The sequence below is a fragment of the Callithrix jacchus genome, chromosome 5 (assembly GCF_049354715.1).
Source record: "Callithrix jacchus isolate 240 chromosome 5, calJac240_pri, whole genome shotgun sequence".
NCBI lineage: Eukaryota > Metazoa > Chordata > Mammalia > Primates > Cebidae > Callithrix > Callithrix jacchus.
Window position 1 is genome coordinate 119602780 of NC_133506.1, and position 19795 is coordinate 119622574.

The window sequence follows — 19795 nt, forward strand, 5'->3', positions numbered from 1 at the left end:
TCACCAGAAATGGCCCAGAGGGGCCGCTTCAGGGGCCTTTTCCCCAAGAAGGGCAGCACATCAGGGCTGGAAGTGAGCCTGAGACCTCTGTCACCATCCCCATCTGGCAGGCTCTGGATATGGTGTGTATGAAGCCAAAGGGCCCCAGACCAGAGAAGGTCCTCCCTGGCCCTACAGCAGGGCACAGGCTGTAGGTCCAGGGGACAGGAAAAAGAGGGGACTCACAGCTTTCCCCATCCCTGGGGAAGTGGGATGCAGAACTGAAGTGCAGGAATTAAAGACAGGTGCCTCCTATCAGCAGAGAGCCTGGCCCGGGAGCCCAAGCTCTCAGTGGGGTCTCCCTTTCCCTCTTACTCAGCGACTCTGGGACACAGGGCTGTCCACACCAACTCCTGCTGGCCCGAGAAGACACACACACACACACACACACACACGCACGCACATGCACATGTACACACAAGCAGGTCAGCTGATGCAAGGGGAGTGGTCTGACATCCACTGACCCTCCTCCTGAGAATCAGGCTCCTATTAGAGCCAAACGTGTGTCCCCCTCATTCCATCCATACAACCCTGTCTCCAGTGAGCCTCCCCTGGGAGGGCACCTGATATCGGGCTGAGATCTCCAAACCCTCCCCACGGCCCCATGGCGTGGTCTTACCTCCGGTTGCTATGGTGATCTGCCGCAGAGGATGCCCATAGAAAGGGAAATCGAAGGACAAGACCACTCTCTGCAGGGGATGGAGAAAGTCAGGCTGGGCCAAGCTGCAGGCCAGGGACCTGGGCACCCACACTGCCTCATGCGTGTTTGGACAGAGTGGGAAGCAGGTATACCCAGGGCCACTGCCGGGCACCCCAACTCTGGCAAAGTCCCATGGGAATCCCTGGAAGGTACCTCTTAGGTCACAGAGCCCGGGCCACAGCCATGCCCACTGACCAGGCAGGATGGGTTGACCCAGGGAAGCATGGCTGGGGACCGGGGCACTCACCGAAGCCTGCCGGTGGGTGTTGGAGAGGATTGTGTGGATCTTCGCTTGGCTCCGGTTGGCCTTGGCCACATCTACCCACATTTCCCGGCTGCGGGGCTCACTGGGGCCATAGAGACGGGACACATAGTAGCTGTGGTTGTCCTCCTGCCAGAGCCCAAGATAAAGCCCACAGGAGGTGTGAGTTGTCAGCATGCCAGAAATCACTCTCCACCCCTCCTCACCCAGACTTCTGGATACAGGAAGCCGCCACCATCCCAGGGTGCTGGACCTGTGGCCCCAAGGGCTGGTTTAGGCCTAGGACTGCCTGGGCTCCCCCTTGGCCCCAGACAGCTCACTAACTGGCTCCTAGCTGTGCCCCCACATGCCTGGCCACAGCCAAATCCACACCTGCTGCACTCCTTCTCAGTCCTCCCGTTCCCAGGCAAGCCAGGAGGCTGCCAGCCCCTGCATCCCTTCAGAGCACAACCATGGCTGAGCTTGGCTTGGAGCATGAGGGAGGAACAAACAGGATGGCCCCAAACCAGGCCCTTGTTTTCAGGGAGCCCTGCCCTGAAAGAATACCCTATTTAATGGAAATCTGGGCTAGGCACAGGGCCTCACACCTGTAATCTATGTTGCAAGATTACAGAGGCGGACACAGTAAGGCAAGGGAGGCCAACTCCGGCAGATCACCTGAGGTCAGGAGTTCCAGACCTGCCTGACCAACATGACAAAACCCTGCCTCTTCTAAAAATATAAAAATTAGGCCCAGCTTGGTGATCACGCCTGTAATCCCAGCACTTTGGGAGGCCGAGGTGGGCAGATCACAAGGTCAGGATTTCGAGACCTGCCTGACCAACATGGTGAAACCCTGTCTTTACTAAAAATACAAAAATTAGCTGGGTGTGGTGGCACATGCCTATAATCCTAACTACTCAGGAGGGTGAGGCAGGAGAATCACTTGAACCCAGGAGGTGGAGGTTGCAGTGAGCTGAGATCGCACCACTGCACTCCAACCTGGGAGACAGAGCGAGATTCAAAAAAGAAAAGAAAAATCTGGATCTTAAAAGGCACCAGTCTAAAGGAGGAGGCTGCCCCTTGATCCTAGGAAGTTGCCAGTCTGATGGAAGAGTGGGTTATGTAAACAGAGGAGCACACACAGACCCCCAAGCAGAGATAATACAGAGCCCAGTGCCCACACAGCATCACCAGAGGGCTGGGAAGGGGAGAGAAGCAGCAAAGATTCCTTTGAGACATATCTTTGAGCCTTTGCTGTGTACCTGATGGAGATAAAGAACAAGCCAGAATGCTGTGGGCCGGGGATTCATTCTGCAAAGCCTCTCCTGCAGAGGAGCACTTGGGGCCGGAGTTTAACGAGGCCAGGGAAATCGCTGGCAGAAAGAGAGCCAGAGGGGGCGATGTGGGAGCACTTCCTGGAGCTGACCCAAAGCACCAGCTGCAGGAGGAAGGGAGGCAGGGGCAGGCAGGTTCCCTTGGCAGCCACCATCACAGAGATGGGGCCGCTGACCCATGAGGAGCCCTGGGTCATTAATCAGGCTGCCCAGTGGTGGTGGCGCAGACACAGCAGAGCAAACGACGTTCTCCCTGCCAGGCTGCCAGCTGCCCAGCCAGCCCTTGCCCTGGGCACAGTGTGAGCGGGCACAAGGGATTCCTGCACTCCTGACCTGCCATAAGGCACTCTGCTCTTACGACAAGTGACACACCCTGGGGACCTGGGGTCTGGGCAGGCTGGGGGAGGATAAGCGGACGAAACATGGTTGATTGGTGAGGGAGGGGAGGGTGTATTTCTCTGCCACTGCCCTCCCTTCCTGCCTCCAGACGGCCCATACCTCCACCCATCCTCAGCATGGCAGTCAAACCAATCAAAAACACTTGTGCGGTGACATCACTCTGTTCATAAGCTATGCAGGGTTCCCTCAAGACACCGTCCTTGACAAAACCCAAAGCTCTTAGGCTGCTGTGCCAGATCCCATCATGAGCCAGCCCAGCCTCTCTCTAGCTCCTTCTCTCTTCTCACCACCTTGGGCTTCCTTGTGCACCCACCCTCCAGACCACACTCCCCTGACAGCCTCAGGCCACCAGTGGTCACTCGTGCCACTGCCCACGCTGGTCCTCCTGTCTGGAATGACTGCCCTCGCCTTCTCTCCTTGGCAGATTCCTGTTCATTCAACACTAGGCTCAAACTCCGCTTTTTTTCCTTTTTTTTTTTTTTTTTGAGATGGAGTCTCGTTCTGTCACCCAGGCTGGAGTGCAATGGCATGACCTTGGCTCACTGCAACCTCCACCTCCCAGGTTCAAGTAATTCTCCTGCCTCAGCCTCCTGAGTAGCTGGGATTACAGGTGCCTGCCACGATGCCTGGGTAATTTTTGTATTTTTAGTGGAGACAGGATTTTATCGTGTTGAACAGGCTGTTCTCGAACTCCTGACCTCAAGTGATCCATCCACTTCAGCCTTCCAAAGTGCTGGGATTACAGGCATGAGCCACCACGCCTGGCCAAACCCTGCCTTCTTCTTGGCTTTCCACCCCTACCTGCCCAATGATGACCTCCACCCCCTGCAAGAGGCCTCCACTGTCCCTTAGTTCAAGGGGTCCTCAAGGGATGATTCATGGGTACTATTTGCAAGAGTCACATGGGGCCACTCTTGTTGAATTTCTGGTTTTACACATGCAGCCACCTGGTAGGGGGGCTTCCCTGATGCCACTGCCCCTGGGGTGAGGGTCAAGCATGTTGCCTCTCATTGCTGCCATAGCCACCAGCCCTGGATTCCTGGGAGGGTACCCAGAGCAGCGGCACACTGCTCTCCAGCTCTGCCCACAGGCACTGAATCTACTGCTTCTGCCCAGAACTCTTGGCCTCCCTCGGGAAAGCAGCTCCCTCTGTTTCTGCCCCTTTCCCCGCCCTCCAGGAGATCTAATGCTTCATCTGTTCTCCTTGGTTTCTGTCTCTCCTATCTCCACCCATCTCTGCCGGAGACCCCATCTCAATTAAAAAAAAAAAATTACCCATCAAGAAACAAAGCTCCGTGCACCTCAATCTGTGCAGAGATATGCACAAAAGAAGAGTCTGCTGGCCATCCCCCAGCTTGCTTCCTGGATTCACAGGTGAGCAGTTTTTATTCCACTTCTAATAAAAAAATATAGGGGGCCCGGCCCCACACTGTACATCTGACAGTCTACAGCACCCCAACTGTGGCCAGTTATGGTTCAGCGGGGACCACCTGCCACAGCTGTGGCTACAGCTCGCCCTCTTCCCCCAAGTTCAAACAAAAAGCGGTTTATTAAGAGGCATCAGTTAGACTAAAATTGTGTCTGAAGAAAGGAAACCAAGTTTAGATGCTTTTCAGCCCATCTTTTTTTTTTTTTTTTTTTTTTGAGACAGAGTCTCGCTCTGTCACCCAGGCTGGAGTGCAGTGGTGCGTCATCTCAGCTCACTGCAACCTCTGCCTCCCAGGTTCAGGCGATTCTTAAGCCTCAGCCTCCCAAGTAGCTGAGATTACAAGTGTGTGCCACCACACCCAGGCCAGCCCATCATTTGAATGTCTGTTTGCCCCTGAACTACGAGCCCCTGACACGCAGGGATGGGCAAGATCACCTCTGTGCCCATGGCTTACCATCCCTCACATCCTCAGTGCTGAGGAAGTGTTTGCTGGAGGTGGGGATGGGGATGGGGAGACCAGTGCTTTGCACCGTGTTAAAATTTGGGAAATAAACTTGCCTCCCTAAATCCTGGGCTATCTTCTTATGGTCTGTGGGTGAGGGGGAAACAGTGACCCACCTGCACACAACCAGCACCAGGTGGCCCTTCTGTCTTTCCACGTGCTGTAGTGGGTTTTAAGTGTGTTCCCCAAAACAGTATGCTCAAGCGTGAACCTCTGCTACCTATGAATGGGACCTTATTCGGAAAGTCTTTTTTTTTTTAAGACGGAGTCTTGCACTGTCGCCCCACCTGGAGTGCAGTGGCACAATCTTGGCTCACTACAACTTCCACTCCCAGATTCAAATGATTCTCCTGCCTCAGCCTTCCAAGTAGCTGGGATTACAGGGTGCCTGCCACCAGGCCCAGCTAATTTTTTGTATTTTTTTAGAGACAGGGCTTCGCTATGTTGGCCAGGCGGGAGTCGAACACCTGACCTCATGATCTACCCGTCCTGGCCCAAAGTGCTGGGATTACAGGCATGAGCCACCATGCCCAACCCACCAGAAATAGTCTTTGTAGATGAATCAAGTCAGGATGAAGGCAGACTGAATTAGGGTGGAACCTAAATCTAATGACCAGAGTCTTTATATAAACAAAGAGGGGGATGTGGAAACAGAGGTGCGGAGGAGGCCCAGGGGCACAGGGAGGGTCCATGTCCCAGTGAAGGCAGAGATTGGAGTGTCCCGGTTTACAAACCAAGCACACCAAGGACTTCCAGGAGATCTAGAAGCTAGGGCAAGACAAGGAAGGATCCTTTCCCAGGGCCTTGAGAGGAAGTGTGGCTCTACTGACACCTTGATTTCAGACCTCTGGCCTCCAGAACTGCAAGGGAATAAATTTCTATCGTTTTCAGCCACCAAAATCATGGCACTGTGTTATGGCAGCCCTAGGGAACGCGCATCCACGCCCGCAGGTGTGTGTTTCGTGGCCAGTCGGGACAACCTGAAGTGGTTTTCCCTCCTTCATGTCCTCCCCTTGCTTAGGGCGTTGTGGTTCTCGGTTGCACTCAGAACAAAGGTTACACCCCTTAAGCCAACCCCTTCTCTTCTTTACTAATAGAATATCGATTTGGGATTGAGCACAGTGGTTCATGCCTATAATCCCAGCACTTTGAGAGGCCAAGGCTGGAGGATCACTTGAGGCCAGGAGTTCAAGACCAGCCTGGGCAACATAGTGAGACCCTGTCTCTACAAAAAATACAATAAAATAAAACAACTAGCTGGGCATGGTGGTGTGTGCCTGTAGTCCCAGCAACTCAGGAAGCTGAGGCAGGAGGATCCCTTGAGCCCAGGAGATCGAGGCTATGATTAGGCCTCTGCACTCAGCCTGAGTGACACAGTGGGACTCTGTCTCAAAAAAAAAAAAAAAGGAAAAAAATAAAATTGATTCTGTAGTAACCAGCAATGTAGCCATCTAATAAACGTCATTCCCTGGATGTCTTAAGGATTATCATGTGACACAAGCTGGCTCATCACGTGAGCTGAAGGTTCTAGTGGAGCCTTTTCAAAGAGGTCAAGTTTGATGGCTTGTCCCTCTTATCTTTGCCCTTCTTCTTCCTGCCTGGAATGCAGACCTGATGGCTGGAGTTCCAGCAGCCATCTTGTGAGTTTAAGGACAAGAGCCACACCCTAAGAATGTTGAAGTGAAGAACTAGATGGAGCCTCAGTCCTTGATGACATGCTAGAGGGATGCTCCTTAAGTCCCTGGATTTGTCTCTCTGCTACTCAGAAACACAAATCCTTCCCTTCCCCATGTGTGGTGGTCTGGCCCCAACTCAGCACCTCCTCCTCTCCCCTGCTCTCTTGTTCTGGGAATTGCCATGCAGTTGTCTGCCTCAGGACCTTGGTGCCTCCTGTGCCTCAAAATTTCTTCCCCTTCCCTGTTCAGGACCTGACCCTTGTTCACCCACCCAGCCTCAGCTCAGGGGTCGCTTCCTCAAGAAAGCCTCTCTGATTCCCTGTTACATTCTTATCACTCCCCGTGCTTCCTTCTCCTAACGTTTTGCACACTTGTGACAATTTACTCGGCTTTTATACACATCTCCATGTCTGCTCTTCCTGTAAGATCGTAAGTTCCCCAGGAGTAAGGTCAGCCTTTATCTATCGTGTTAAGCACAGAGTATGTGTTCAATGGAGGATTTGTTGAGCAGAGAATGACCACAAAGCACAGCTGCCTGTTTTATGGGCACCACTGCATATTCTGAGGCCCAGGATAGGATCATTCTACCAAACAAAGCAGGGCAGCTGCGGATGCTAAACAGAAGTCTCAGCATCAACTGAATACAGCTTCCACCTGGGAACCTGAGCCAGTCTGTGTTTAAGACAGTTGCTTTGAGGCTCAGCAAAAGGTCTGGTTTCAATCAGCCTGATTCCCAGGTCCTGCACAGTGAGAGCCTTCCCCACACCTCCAGGCATCTCAAATGAGCACCCAGGACAGAAGCCACGCTCTGCCATGGTGAAGCCCAAACAGATGCTGACGTTGTCTCTTGCCGCCTCATCTAAGACTACAAAGGGTGAGCTTCCTGGGAATGCATCTCCCCAGCCCCTTTCTCCAAGTTCTCTGCTTCACAGCAAAGACAAGCAGTCTGGCTCATAGTCCCCACTAACACTGCTCTGCAGAGAAGCCAGGCCCTGTGTCACGGGCCTCAACTCTGACACCTGGATGATACTTGGACTCATTCTTGGAGTTGCCAAGGACTCCTGCAGTGGCACCTCTTAACTGACACAAAGCTTTCATCTCTTCTGACTCAAGGAGACTCAGAAATGAAAGGAGCTGCTGCCTCTAACTCCTAGGCTGAGATTCTCTCCAATGAGTCAGCAGATTCCAGGGAGGACAAGAGCCTCGAAGCCTAATGACGCCCTACTCAGGCCAGCGGGGGGAAGGCCGAGCTCTGCTTCAGGCCTCAGAAGTGCCAAGTATAGCCAGCCTGCCAGGGGAAGGACTGGCTCGAGGGCAGTGCCATGCAGAATCTGCTGCAGGCCCCAAACAGGCCCAACAGACTGCCCTCCTGGCACGCCTGACTTTGATTACCCCAGGTCAGTGAAGCTAGGAGCCATATCTGCTCAGTTCTGGCTAAGGGCAGCCATAGAGTGATGGGTGAGGGCAAAATGCACCCTGGAGGGAGGGGGGGACTTGCAGTGGGATCACTCCCGGGCAGAGCCAAACACAAAGCCTGCAGGGGAGCATTTGGGAGCATGGGAGGAAGGAGAAGGGAAGCTGGCATCTGCAGAGTGGGGATGGTAGAGTGCTGAGCATTTCATATCTGTTACTACAGGGCAACCCTAGGAGGTGAGCACTAATATTAGTCCCACTTTCTTAGTTGGGAAACTGAGACTAGAAATCATGTAACTTTTCCGGGCACAGTGGCTCACGCCTGTATTCCCAGCACTTTGGGAGGCTGACACAGGGTGGATCACCTGAGGTCAGGAGTTTGAGACCAGCCTGGCCAACATGGCGAAACCCCGTCTCTACTAAAAACACAAAAATTAGCCGGGTGTGGTGGCAAACACCTGTAATCCCAGCTACGTGGGAGGCTGAGGCAGGAGAATTGCTTGAAGCCGGGAGCAGAGGTTGCTATGAGCTGAGATTGCGCCACTGCACTCCAGCCTGGATGACAGAGTGAGACTTGTGAAAAAAAAAGAAAAAAGAAAAGAAAAATCATGTAGCTGTATGAAACCAGGTCAGTTCCACTCAAAGACAGTGACCTTTCCCCTGTCCACTGTCTCTGAGTTCTTTAAGCAACAGCCCCCCAGGAAGGACTTGGGGTGACCTGCCAGTCATTCATTAAAATCTCAATCAGTGCTGGGTGCAGTGGCTCAGGCCTGTAATCTCAGCACTTTGGGAGACCAAGGCAGGCAGATCACAAGGTCAGTAGTTCAAGACCAGCCTGACCAACATGGTAAAACCCCATCTCCGCTAAAAATACAAAAAATAGCCGTGGTGGCACAGGCCTGTAATCCCAGCTACTTAGGAGGCTGATGCCGGAAATTCACTTGAACCCAGGAGGCTGAGATTGTAGTGAGCTGAGATCGCACCATTGCACTCCAGCCTGGGAGCCTAGGCAACAGAGCAAGACTCTGTTTCAAAAAAAAAAAAATTAGAAGGACCACTGTCTGGAGGTTGGAGCGCAGGGACGGTGGTGCGTTAATCTCCTCACCCCCAGCACCTCCCTAGCACAGGGCCTGGCACCTGACATCTGGCGGGTGTTCAGCATCTGCTTGCCAAATGAGCTGAATCAAGGATTCTGCAGCCAGTGGTATCAAGGCTGTGCTGAGAATGTGCAGTGTGGCTCTGACAAAGACATCTCCAATGGCAGGTGACACAAAAGCCACTTACAAAGGAACCAGCTGCCTCCTCTGGGAATCCAAGCCCATGGAGAGCTTTCCCAAACCTGGGAAATCCTGGACACAGGAAGGTGTCTCTGGATTCCTCAAGTTCTTCCCTGAGGAAGTGAAGATGACAAGGGAGATGCTTCTGGGGCAAAGAAGAGAAAGAACTCCAGGCTCAACCCAGCTCCAATGTGGAGACGTGTGTTAGACCAAGCGTCTGAGAGCCCAGGGGCAGGCCAGCAGGTGTGGAACATGGACGATTCTCGTGTTATCAGGGCATTGTCCTAAGTGTGACTGCTCCTGGGTCCAAAGAGGGCTGCCTGTAGCCACTGAGGCAGCATGCTTCCTTGTCAGGTTCAAAAGGAGAAACTTCTCACCACGAACAGATGGAATGCAAGATCTTCCTTTCAGTCTTACTGAACCATCTGATGCAGGCCCCAACTACTACAGGGCCAGGGCTGTAAGCCAGTCAGAGTGCCAGAGTGGTGTAAACCAGTCTACTTCTCCAGGAACTGGGGGTCATGGCTCCACTAGGAAGGGGGAATGGAAGCTGGGTGAGCAAAGGCCTGACATCAGGGTTGATGGGGAATGTGGCTCGATGACCAAGACCAAGCTTCTCTGCCATTTTCTTTTCTTTTTGAGACCGAGTTTCACTCTTGTTGCCTAGGCTGGAGTGCAGTGGCACAATCTCGGCTCACCACAACCTCCACCTCCCAGGTTCAAGAGATTTTCCTGCCTCAGCCTCCCAAGTAGCTGGGAGTATAGGCATGCGCCATCATACCCGGCTAATTTTGTATTTTTAGTAGAGACGGATTTTCTCCATGTTGGTCAGGCTGGTCTCGAACTCCTGACCTCAGATGATCCACCTGCCTCGGCCTCCCAAAATGCTGGGAATACAGGCATGAGCCACCTTGCCCAGCCATCTTCTCTACCATTTTCAGCGTGGGCTTCATTGTAAGGCTGGGCACCTTGTAGTGACGGGATGGCTGACAGTGGCAACCAGCCCTGTGCATCCTGGCTCATGGAAGCAAAACAGGCACAACACACATCTCCCCAACCACCGAATGAACACATGTGCTACAGGATGGTAGGACCAACCTGGGGCCCGTGCCACCTCTGGACTAGGGAGCCCCAGATGCTAAACAGCTTCCACCTAAACCAAACACCGGCTAGGGGGTAGGGTTATCATGGAACCCAAGATCCCATTTCTAGTGTTCAAGGCTGTAAGGTAAAATATATGTTGGAAAGTCAACCACAATGTCCACCTGTCAGTTGAATCCTGCCAATGAACCAGTACTCTCAAAAGACAAGAAGCACTTTGAGAGGCTGAGGCAGAAACCTCCTTGAATCCAGGAGTTCAAGACCAGCTTAGGCAACATAGTGAGACCCTGCAAGTCTACAAAAAAAAAAAAAAAAAAGAAAAAATGAACTGGGAGTGGTGGCATGCACCTGTAGTCCCAGCTACTTGTGAGGCTGGGGCAGGAGGATCGCTTTATCCCAGGAGATTAAAGCTGTAGTGAGCCATGATGGGGCCACTGCATTCCAGCCTGGGCAACAGAGCAAGACCCTGTCACAAAACAAAACCAAGAGACATGCCTTTTACTTTCTGGAAGCAGAGTGAGTAAAGGGCTTGACTGGCCAGCATCCTCCAATCTGTCCACATGCCCGGGGAGGCACAAAATTCTGCCAACCACTCAGGCCTTGTGGAATGAAAAAGCCCCTTCAGCTGGGGTAGGGGTGCTCCATTGCCTGGATCGATTGTCTCCATCCAGTTCTTTATGAGGCCAGAGTTTACCCAAGTTCCTCAGGGCTGAGCATTGGTGATGCAATTAAAGCTTTTGCCACCTACCCAGGGTTTTCTAGAACCAATCATTTTAGTCTAAAATTTCTTTTCTCTTCTTTTCTTTCTTTCTTTCTTCTCTCTCTCTCTCTGTCTCTCTCTCTCTCTCTCTCTCGTTTTATTCTTGTCCCCCATGCGGGAGTGCAATGGCACGAGATCTCGGCAAACTGCAACTGGGTTCAAGCAATTCTCTTGCCTCAGCCTCCCGAGTTTCTGGGATTACAGGTTCATCTCACCACGCCCAGCTAATTTTGTACTTTTAGTAGAGATGGGGGTTTCACCATGTTGGCCAGGCTGGTCTTGAACTCCTGACCTCAGGTGATCCAGTTGCCTTGGCCTCCCAAAGCGCTGGGATTACAAGCATGAGCCATCAAGCCCACCTAGTCTAGAATTTCTGATGCTCCTGGAACATCAATGTTGTATGGAGCCCTGCTTACTAAACTTTCAGGTGTGGCATTATATTTTAAATAATATCCTTCCAGGATATTCCGTCCCTATCCCAAGGACATCTGCCCGCCACCACCCCCCACAGGCCCTGCTGAGTGATTACACCCACCACAGTCTCCCACATGACTCTGTGCTTCCTCAGACTGATTGGACATAGGTAGTCATATGATTCAAAAAGCAGCCCATCTGTTGGAAGCCTACAATCTAGAGCTTGTGCAGCCTGAACCCCAGGGAGAGTTAAGTTGGGAAACTGAGAAGCTAGCGGCAGGAGAGCTGAGTTGAAAGATCATGGAGACTTAGGAACTGAAACCGTTCAAGATGAACAGGGTCTGTGAGAAAGAAAACAAGGAACTGAAACCATCTTGAGCTGTCTGCAGAAGACTCCTGATCCACAGAAAGGAAAAGGCAGATCAGGCTTCAATAACCATATGCTGAATTAATGAAAAGAAGGCAAGAATTGGGGGAGGGAGTCTGGTTCCCAACAGCTTGCCAGCTTCCTTGAGGTCTGGCTGCCCTTCATGTCCAGCCCTTGGGTTTCCCATGATTGTTCTTTCCCCCCCCACCCCACGATAATCCTTCTTTGTGGGACAGCTCAAATAGCTCCTTGGAACAAAAAGGACCTTAAATAGAATAGCCTTGCTTATGAGGTGATCAGAGGAAAGACCTCCAGGGTGAGCCCAGGCAGTCCTTCATTGGTATAGACAGCAAGAATCTGAAGAAGCCCAGCAGAAAGCAAGGATACATGTTTGGGATGATGAATATGCTCATTACCCTGATCTGATCACTATACATTATATGTATTGAAGCATCACTATGTACCCCATGAATATGTACAATAGTTTATCAATTTAAAAATTAAATTAGATAGGGCATGGAGGCTCACACCTGTCATGCTGATACTTTGGGAGGCCCAGGTGGGTGGATCACTTGAACTCAGGAGTTCAAGACCAGCCTGGGCAACATGTTGAAACCACCATCTCTACAAAACATACAAAAATTGGCCAGGCATGATGGCATACACCTGCAGTCCCAAGCACTCAGAGGCGGAGGCAGGAGAATCACTTGAGCCTGGGAAGTTGAGGCTGCAGTGAGCCAAGGTCAAGCCACTGCACTCCAGCCTGGGTGACAGAGTGAGACCCTGTCTCAAAAAAATTTTTTTTGACTTAATTTTTAAAAAGAATCTGAATGAGAAGAGAGAAGTGAGAAATTAAATTTCTGGGGGAACATTTCCCTGGCAACACATCAGCTAGTGTAAACTAAAAATCCTAAGTCCTCCAACTGACTGATTGGACCCCTTCTTGGCCAATGGGACCCCAGAAAAGGCTTAAAAATTTAATTCCCGGCCATAATGGGATGGGAGGTCAGACACACCTCATTGTAACCCTTCCCTTTGGCAGTTTAGACACAATTGACCAGCATTAATATTAAAATAGAAATCAGAAGACAGAATGGACTCTGGGGCAATATGATACCAAATTATAAACAGGACCTTTGGCCATGACAGGCACAGGTTAAATCACACGCCCCTGCAGGCCAGTCCAACTCAGCGTATTGAGTCTTGCTCTGACATGTCACATGATGTGCCGGATAGGATGCATGAGATGATGGGACATGGCAGATCATATGATACATGATGTGATACGACCGGCAGATCACATGATGATTAGCAAACTTCTTTGTCTTAACATTCTTTTCCATGGACTCCAAGTTTTCTATTTTTATTTCTTTTAGATTTTTTTTATTCTGAGATAGGGTCTCACTCTATTGCCTAATCATTTCTCACTGTAGCCTCAATCCTCAGCTTCAGTGCTCAAGTGATCCTTCTGCCTCAGCCTCTTGAATAGCTGGGATCACAGGCGTGTGCCACCACACTCAGCTAATTTTTTTTTTTTTTTTGAAATGGAGTTTCGCTCTTGTTGCCCAAGCTAGAGTGCAATTGGAGTGCAGTGGTGTGATCTCGGCTCACTGCAACCTCCACCTCCCAGGTTCAAGTGATTCTCCTGCCTCAGACTCCCAAGTATCTGGAATTACAGGCATGTGACACCATGCCCGGCTAATTTTGTATAATTTTGTATTTTTAGTAGGGATGGGGTTGGGATTACAGGTGTGAGCCACTGCACCTGGCCAAACACCCAGCTAATTTTAAAATTTTTTGTAGACTCAAGGTTTGCCATGTTGCCCAGGCTGGTCTCAAACTCCCGGGCTCAAGCAATCCTCTCACCTTGACCTCCCAAAGTGCTGGGATTACAGGCAGGAGCCACTGCACTTGGCCTCCTGCCTGTAATCCCAGCACTGACTTCAGGTTTTTGGACAAAGCCTTACTCCTCTAACCAATTGCAAATTAAAGAATCTCTGAACCCACCTGTGAGTTCTCACTTCAAGATAACCCACTTTTTTTGGGCCAAACCAACATATGTAAACTCCATATATTAATTTATGACTTTGCCATTAACTTCTGCTTCCCTAAAATGTATAAAGCAAAGTTGTCACCTGACTGTCCCAGGATCACTTAAGGCTTCTTTCTGTTTTCTCCAGGCTGCGATCACTCATGGAGGCTCAGAATAAACATCTTTGAAATATTTTACAGAGTTTGATTTTCTTGCCAACACCATCATGATTCTTCTTCTATAAAGTCAATCACTGCTGGCTTCTTGGCTGGCCATTGGGAAAAAGAGTCCCATGGCTTGGAATTCACCAACTTTGGAGACACTTCCCAGCTGCCACCATAGGTCTCTTGTCATGCTGCCACCCACATGGGCAGTTTTGATAGAAGAAGTCCTAATAATTGTCTCCCAATAACCATTCTCTCCTTCTTCCTTGAGTAGCAGAAGAAGCTCCCAGTTGTAGCTAGGCACACAGCCGCCCTGTTAAACCATGTTTCCCAGCCTATCTTCTGGCTAGGTATGACTACGTGACTGGCCCATGGAAGATGAGCAGAAAGACTGGCCCAGGAAGATGAGCCTTAAATAAGAATGGGTGACAGGGTGTGGAGGTTCCCTCCTGTAATCCCAGCACTTTAGGAGGCTGAGGTGGGCAGATCACTTGAGGCCAGGAGTTTCAGACCAGCCTGGCCAATATGGTGAAACCTCATCTCTACGAAAAATACAAAAATTATCTGTGTGTGGCAGTGGGCACCTGTAATCTCAGCTGCTCAGGAGGCTGATGCAGGAAAATCACTTGAACCTGGGAGGTAGAGGTTGTAGTGAGCTGAGATCACAACACTGCATTTCAGTCTGGGCGACAGAGCAAGACTCTGTCTTAAAATAAAATGAATAAAATAAAAAAGATTTGGAGCTGGGCGCAATGGCTCACACCTGAAATCCCAGCACCTTGGGAGGCCGAGGCAGGCAGATCATTTGAGTCAGGAGTTTGAGACCAGCCTGGCCAACATGGTGAAACCCAGTTTCTACTAAAAATATTTAAAAATTACCTGGGTATGGTGATGCGCACCTATAAGCCCAGCTACTCCAGAGGCTGAGGCAGGAGAATCACTTGAACCCAGGAGGCAGAGGTTACAGTGAGCCAAGATTGCAGCACTGCACTACACCCTGGGCAATAGAGCGAGACTCTGTCTCAAAAAAAAGAAAAAAGAAAAAAAACTGGGGTGCCCTCCCTCTGCCTGGCTGGGATGCAGATGTGATGGTGGGAGCTGAAACAGCCATCTTGAGCTACAAAATTGAAAGCACGTGTTTTAGATGGCCGAGCAGCAAGATAGCAGGAACCTAGGCCCCCAACAGCACCAAGACACAACAGCAACCCTGGCTTACTTATGCTCACACTATTACATGTGAGAGAAGAATAGATTTCTCGCATATCTAAGGGCCTTGTCACTTTGACATCTGTTACAACAGTACCTGTATCCTAATTAATAAAAGGCCCTAAGGGGTCTCTTGAGGCCAGCCCATCCCAGGGTATGGTCGCTATCATCCATGTTGATGTGCCTCTTAAAAAGGATGCGGAGACCTTGCCTGGCAGTGAAGCTTCCTAAGGAATTCACACAATTCACAGCCCACTGTAGAAGCTCTGACGGAGATGACCTGGCGTTACAAAGGAGGTCAGCGAGGGTAGCGTAGGCCACGCCACTTGGCACGTCCACCAAAGGCAATGATGTTTCCTTGGAATGTGTGTAAGACACCCAATCAATAATCCGCATTTGTTTTGGGAGGCAGTGTGATGTGGATTTCAAATATTTTTGGTCCTGAAATCGTTTCTTCCAACACATCTTCCATAGAAGCCCAATATATACATCACATCAAAGTAAAGCCACTTCGGGAGAAGGAAAGAGAAGGGTTGGAGCCTGCCAGCTGTGCTGCTTCCTTTTCTGCCACCTTCCCTCCCACAGCAGCCCATGAAGCTCTCCTCAGACCCTCGGGCTTCCATGGAGCATAATTCAAAAACCACTGCTCTAGGATCAAGCGTATGGGCTGTGGAGTAAGACAGACCCAAGTGCCAAATCTGACTCGTCATGTCATGGTTGGTGACCAACATTCTTCTCTCTGGGCGTCAGTTCCCTCATTGGTGACCTTTCTTGCAAGGTTCTTTTTTTTTTTTTTTTTTTGAGATGGAGTTTGACTCTTGTTGCCCAGGCTGGATTGTAACAACCCCATCTCAGCTCACTGCAACCTCTGCCTCCCGGCTTCAAGTGATTCTCCTGCCTCAGTCTCCTGAGTAGCTGGGATTATAGATGCGTGCCACCATGCCGGCTAATTTTGTATTTTTAGTAGAGACGTCGTTTCACTATGTTGGCCAGGCTGGTCTTGAACTCCTGACCTCAGGTGATCCACCCACCTCAGCCTCCCAAAGTGCTGGTATTACAGCTGTGAGCTACCTCGCCCAGCCTCTTGCAAGGTTCTTGAAAGGATTAGACAAAACATATCTACATGAAGCTCTCAGCGCAGTGCCTGGCCCACAGGAGGTATTTGAGAAGTGGGAGCTATTACCCTGATTTTGTTGGGCCTCTCCAGGAAAGGGCTTGATTATGGAGGCTGCCTCCTCAAAGCAACCCCCAGCTCCAGCCAAAGCGTCAGCAGTTACAGAATCTCTTCTGCCTCAATTAGTCATGCCCAGAGGCCTGGCAGGCACTTTATTTCTGACAGCGGGGCAGCATTTACCTTGGCTGAGCTCAAGGCATTTCTGGACAGGAACTCTGGCTAAGCTGTCACAGTCAGCCCATCACCTGCCAGCCAACTGGCAGGTGGAAATGCTGGGGCAAGCAACCAAGGACGCCCTGCAGGGCTGCTAGAGAGACCAGGCTCATCCGGATGGCGCTGAGGCAGCTGGGTCCAACCCAGGAGGCGTGGACAGGATTACTGTGGGGAGGGGGACATCCCCTGCCCTTCCATCGCAGGGCACACATGCCACGAGGCCTTACAAGGCCAACAGAAATGCATTCTAGATCCTGCTGTTCAAAGAGCGCTCCCGGGCCAGCAACATCAGCATCACTGGGAGCCCATTAGAAATTCACACTCCTGGGCCCAACGCCAAGCCTGCTGAATCGGCATCTGCCTTTGGAAGCACTTCCAAGGGGATTTTTTCACAGAGCACAGTTTGAGAGGTCCTGGTCCAGCAGTACCTTTTGCATCAACACATCACTCGTTTTTGTCCCTGAGGAGATGGTGGGTAAGAGCTCAGACTGCCTAGGCACTCTGACTCATGCCCGTAATCTCAGTACTTTGAGAGACAAAGAAGGGAGGGTCACCTGAGGTCGGGAGTTCAAGACCAGCCTGGACAACATAGGGAGCCTCCATCTCTACAAAGAAATACAAAAGTTAGCTGGGTGTGGTGGGACACACCTGTAGTCCCAGCTACTTGGGAGGCTGAGGTAGGAGGACCGTTTGAGCCCAGGAGGTTGAGGCTGCAGTGAACTATGATCACACCACTGTGTTCCAACCTGGGTGACAGAGCAAGAACCCTGTCTCAAAAAAAAATTTTTTTAATTAAGTTAAATTGTGAAAAAGAGCTCAGGCTCTGAAGGCAGAAAGACCTGGGTTCTTGTCCTGGTTTTGCCACTTACTGGCTGTGTGACCTTGGATAGGCAACTTCACCTCTCTGCTCCAGATAGCTAAAGAGAGATATGCCTGCCTTATTGGGTGGTTGTGTGGATTAAACATAAAGCCATACAGGAAGGGCTTATTTATTTATTTAGAGATAGAATCTCACTCTATTACCCAAGCTGGGGTGCAGTGGTGCCATCTTGGCTCACTGCAACCTCTGCCTCCCAGGCTCAAGTGATCCGTGATCCTCCCACCTCAGCCTCTTAAGTAGCTGGGACTATGGCACGGGCCACCATGCCCAGCTAACTTTTTTTACAATTTTTATAGAGCCAGGGTCTCACCCTGTTACCCAGGCTGGTCTCGAACTCCTGGGCTCAAGCAATCCTCCCTCCCTCCACCTCCCAAAGTGCTAGGATTACAGGCCCGAAGTTCGATGCCTCACCAGGTAGGGCTTTTTTTTTTTTTTTTCAAGTTGGAGTCTCACTCTGTCACCCAGGCTGGGGTGCAATGGCGCGGTCTCAGCTCACTGCAACCTCCGCCTCCTGGGTTCAAGCAATTCTCCTTCCTCAGCCTCACAAGAAACTGGGATTACAGGTGCTCACCAGTACACCCAGCTAATTTTTGTATTTTTAGTAGAGACAGGGTTTTACCATGTTAGTCAGGCTAGCCTCAAACTTCTGACCTCAGGTGATCCACCCACCTCAGCCTCCCAAAGTGCTGGGATTACAGGCAGGAGCCACCGCACCCAGCCAGGAAAGGCTTTTTTAATGCCCCCTGTTCTTATTTTCTCTCACCCCATGTATCCGTACAATAACCCCCAGCTGCCCCCTGGACATAGCCAAACCTCAGGTTGAAATAAACCCACACAGAACATTTGTCATCACGGAAATGCAGAAAGTATGTCCCCTGGTATGACCCTGAAAGGAGAGACCCAGGCTAGACAAAAGGGCTCGTGAATCTGCTGAGGGTCTGGGGTAGAGAGATGTCAGTGTGAGTGAGGCTGGCCTAAGAAAGCCCTGGAAATGGGGCTTTGGATGAGGCTTGTACAGAGGCTGTGGACTGGCATTGGGGGTGTTAAGCATTTTTTAATACCCCAGCAGTCCATGGAAACGGAAAAATCATCCCATCCTGGCACTGACTCAAATGTGGGCTTTTTGAGGGATATTAGCCAACCAGGGACTGTGATAGGATAAATATAGACCATATAGCCACAGAGAATTAGGACAAGGACAGACAAAAACAAAAACAGGCCTTCCCCATCCCTCATCTGGTCCCACATTGGCCTATTTTCTTCTAGTGTTTTTCTTATGTATGTATAATTTCACAGTCATAGTTCTGCTGATCATGCCATTTCGTGGACCGCTTCTGTCACATTTCATGATATCAAAAGCAGCTTTTGATGGTAAACATGGTATTTCCAAACATCATTTCTAACAGCTGCATGACAGTCTACTCAAGAGAACACCCACAATTTTCTTCACTATTTCTCTTTTATTGGGCATTTAGGTGGCTTTCCATTTTGATGCTCTCATAAACACTACTGTGATGAACTTGATGCATTTTCCATATCTTGGATGACTTCCTCTGCTTCATAGCCTTTGGTATAAAGCAATGCTTCTCAAACATGAGTGTGCATAGGCCGGGCACTGTGGCTCACGCCCGTGATCCCAGCACTTTGGGAGGCCAAGGCGGGTGGATCAGTTGAGGTCAGGAGTTTGAGACCAGCCTAGCCAACATTATGAAACCCCGTCTCTACTAAAAATACAAAAATTAGCTGATTAGCTGGGTGTGGTGGTGGGTACCTGTAATCTTAGCTACTTGGGAGGCTGAGACAGAAGAATACTTGAACCCATGAGGCATAGGTTTCAATGAGCCAAGATCGTGCCACTGCACTCCAGCTTGGACAACAAGAGCAAAACTCTATCTCAAAAAAAAAAAAAAAGGAGTGTGCATGTGAAGTACAGCAAGCCCTCAACGTTGTTGATGGGTTCTTGGAAACTTTGATTTTAAGCAAAGCAACGTATAACGAAACCAATTTTATCATAAAGTAATTGATATAAGCAAGAGTTAAGTTCCTAGGGCATGTTTCCAGTTGCTTCTAAATAAAGACCAAAATACTTGTAATATTAAACAGACATAAATGTGAGCTATGCCATACATACATTTAAAGACTCATGAAAACATGTTAGGATAGTTCCAGCTCTGGTGGCTGGAACCTATCCCAACAGCTCAGGGCACAAGGCAGGAACAGACTCAGAGGCCATTCCATCGCAGGGCACACTCACACACATTCACACTCACTCATCCTGGGACAACTTAGACACACTAGGGAACCTAAGGTGCACATCTCTGATATGTGGGAGGAAACCAGAGTACCCAGAGACGTGAAGAGAACATGCAAACTCCACACAGATGGTGGCCCCAGCTGGGAATCCATTTATTTTCTTCTCATTAATACTCTAACAAAACAAGGTTGACCAAAACGATGTTATCGAAGGACCT

At 50.3% G+C, this 19795-nt stretch overlaps 1 protein-coding gene across 5 annotated transcripts in view; it reads right to left on the reverse strand.

Annotated features, from left to right (window-relative positions):
• The window catches only part of PLXDC1 (plexin domain containing 1), an 83939-nt gene that overhangs the window by 39366 nt on the left and 24778 nt on the right, over positions 1 to 19795 (reverse strand). For all 5 annotated transcript variants that reach the window (XM_035303311.3, XM_008997480.5, XM_035303310.3 and 2 more), the window contains exons 3-4: positions 987 to 1130; positions 659 to 728 (exon numbers count right to left, since the gene is read on the reverse strand). In XM_035303311.3, the coding sequence (XP_035159202.1) occupies positions 659 to 728; positions 987 to 1130 (214 nt within the window). The remainder of the gene's footprint in view (positions 1 to 658; positions 729 to 986; positions 1131 to 19795) is intronic.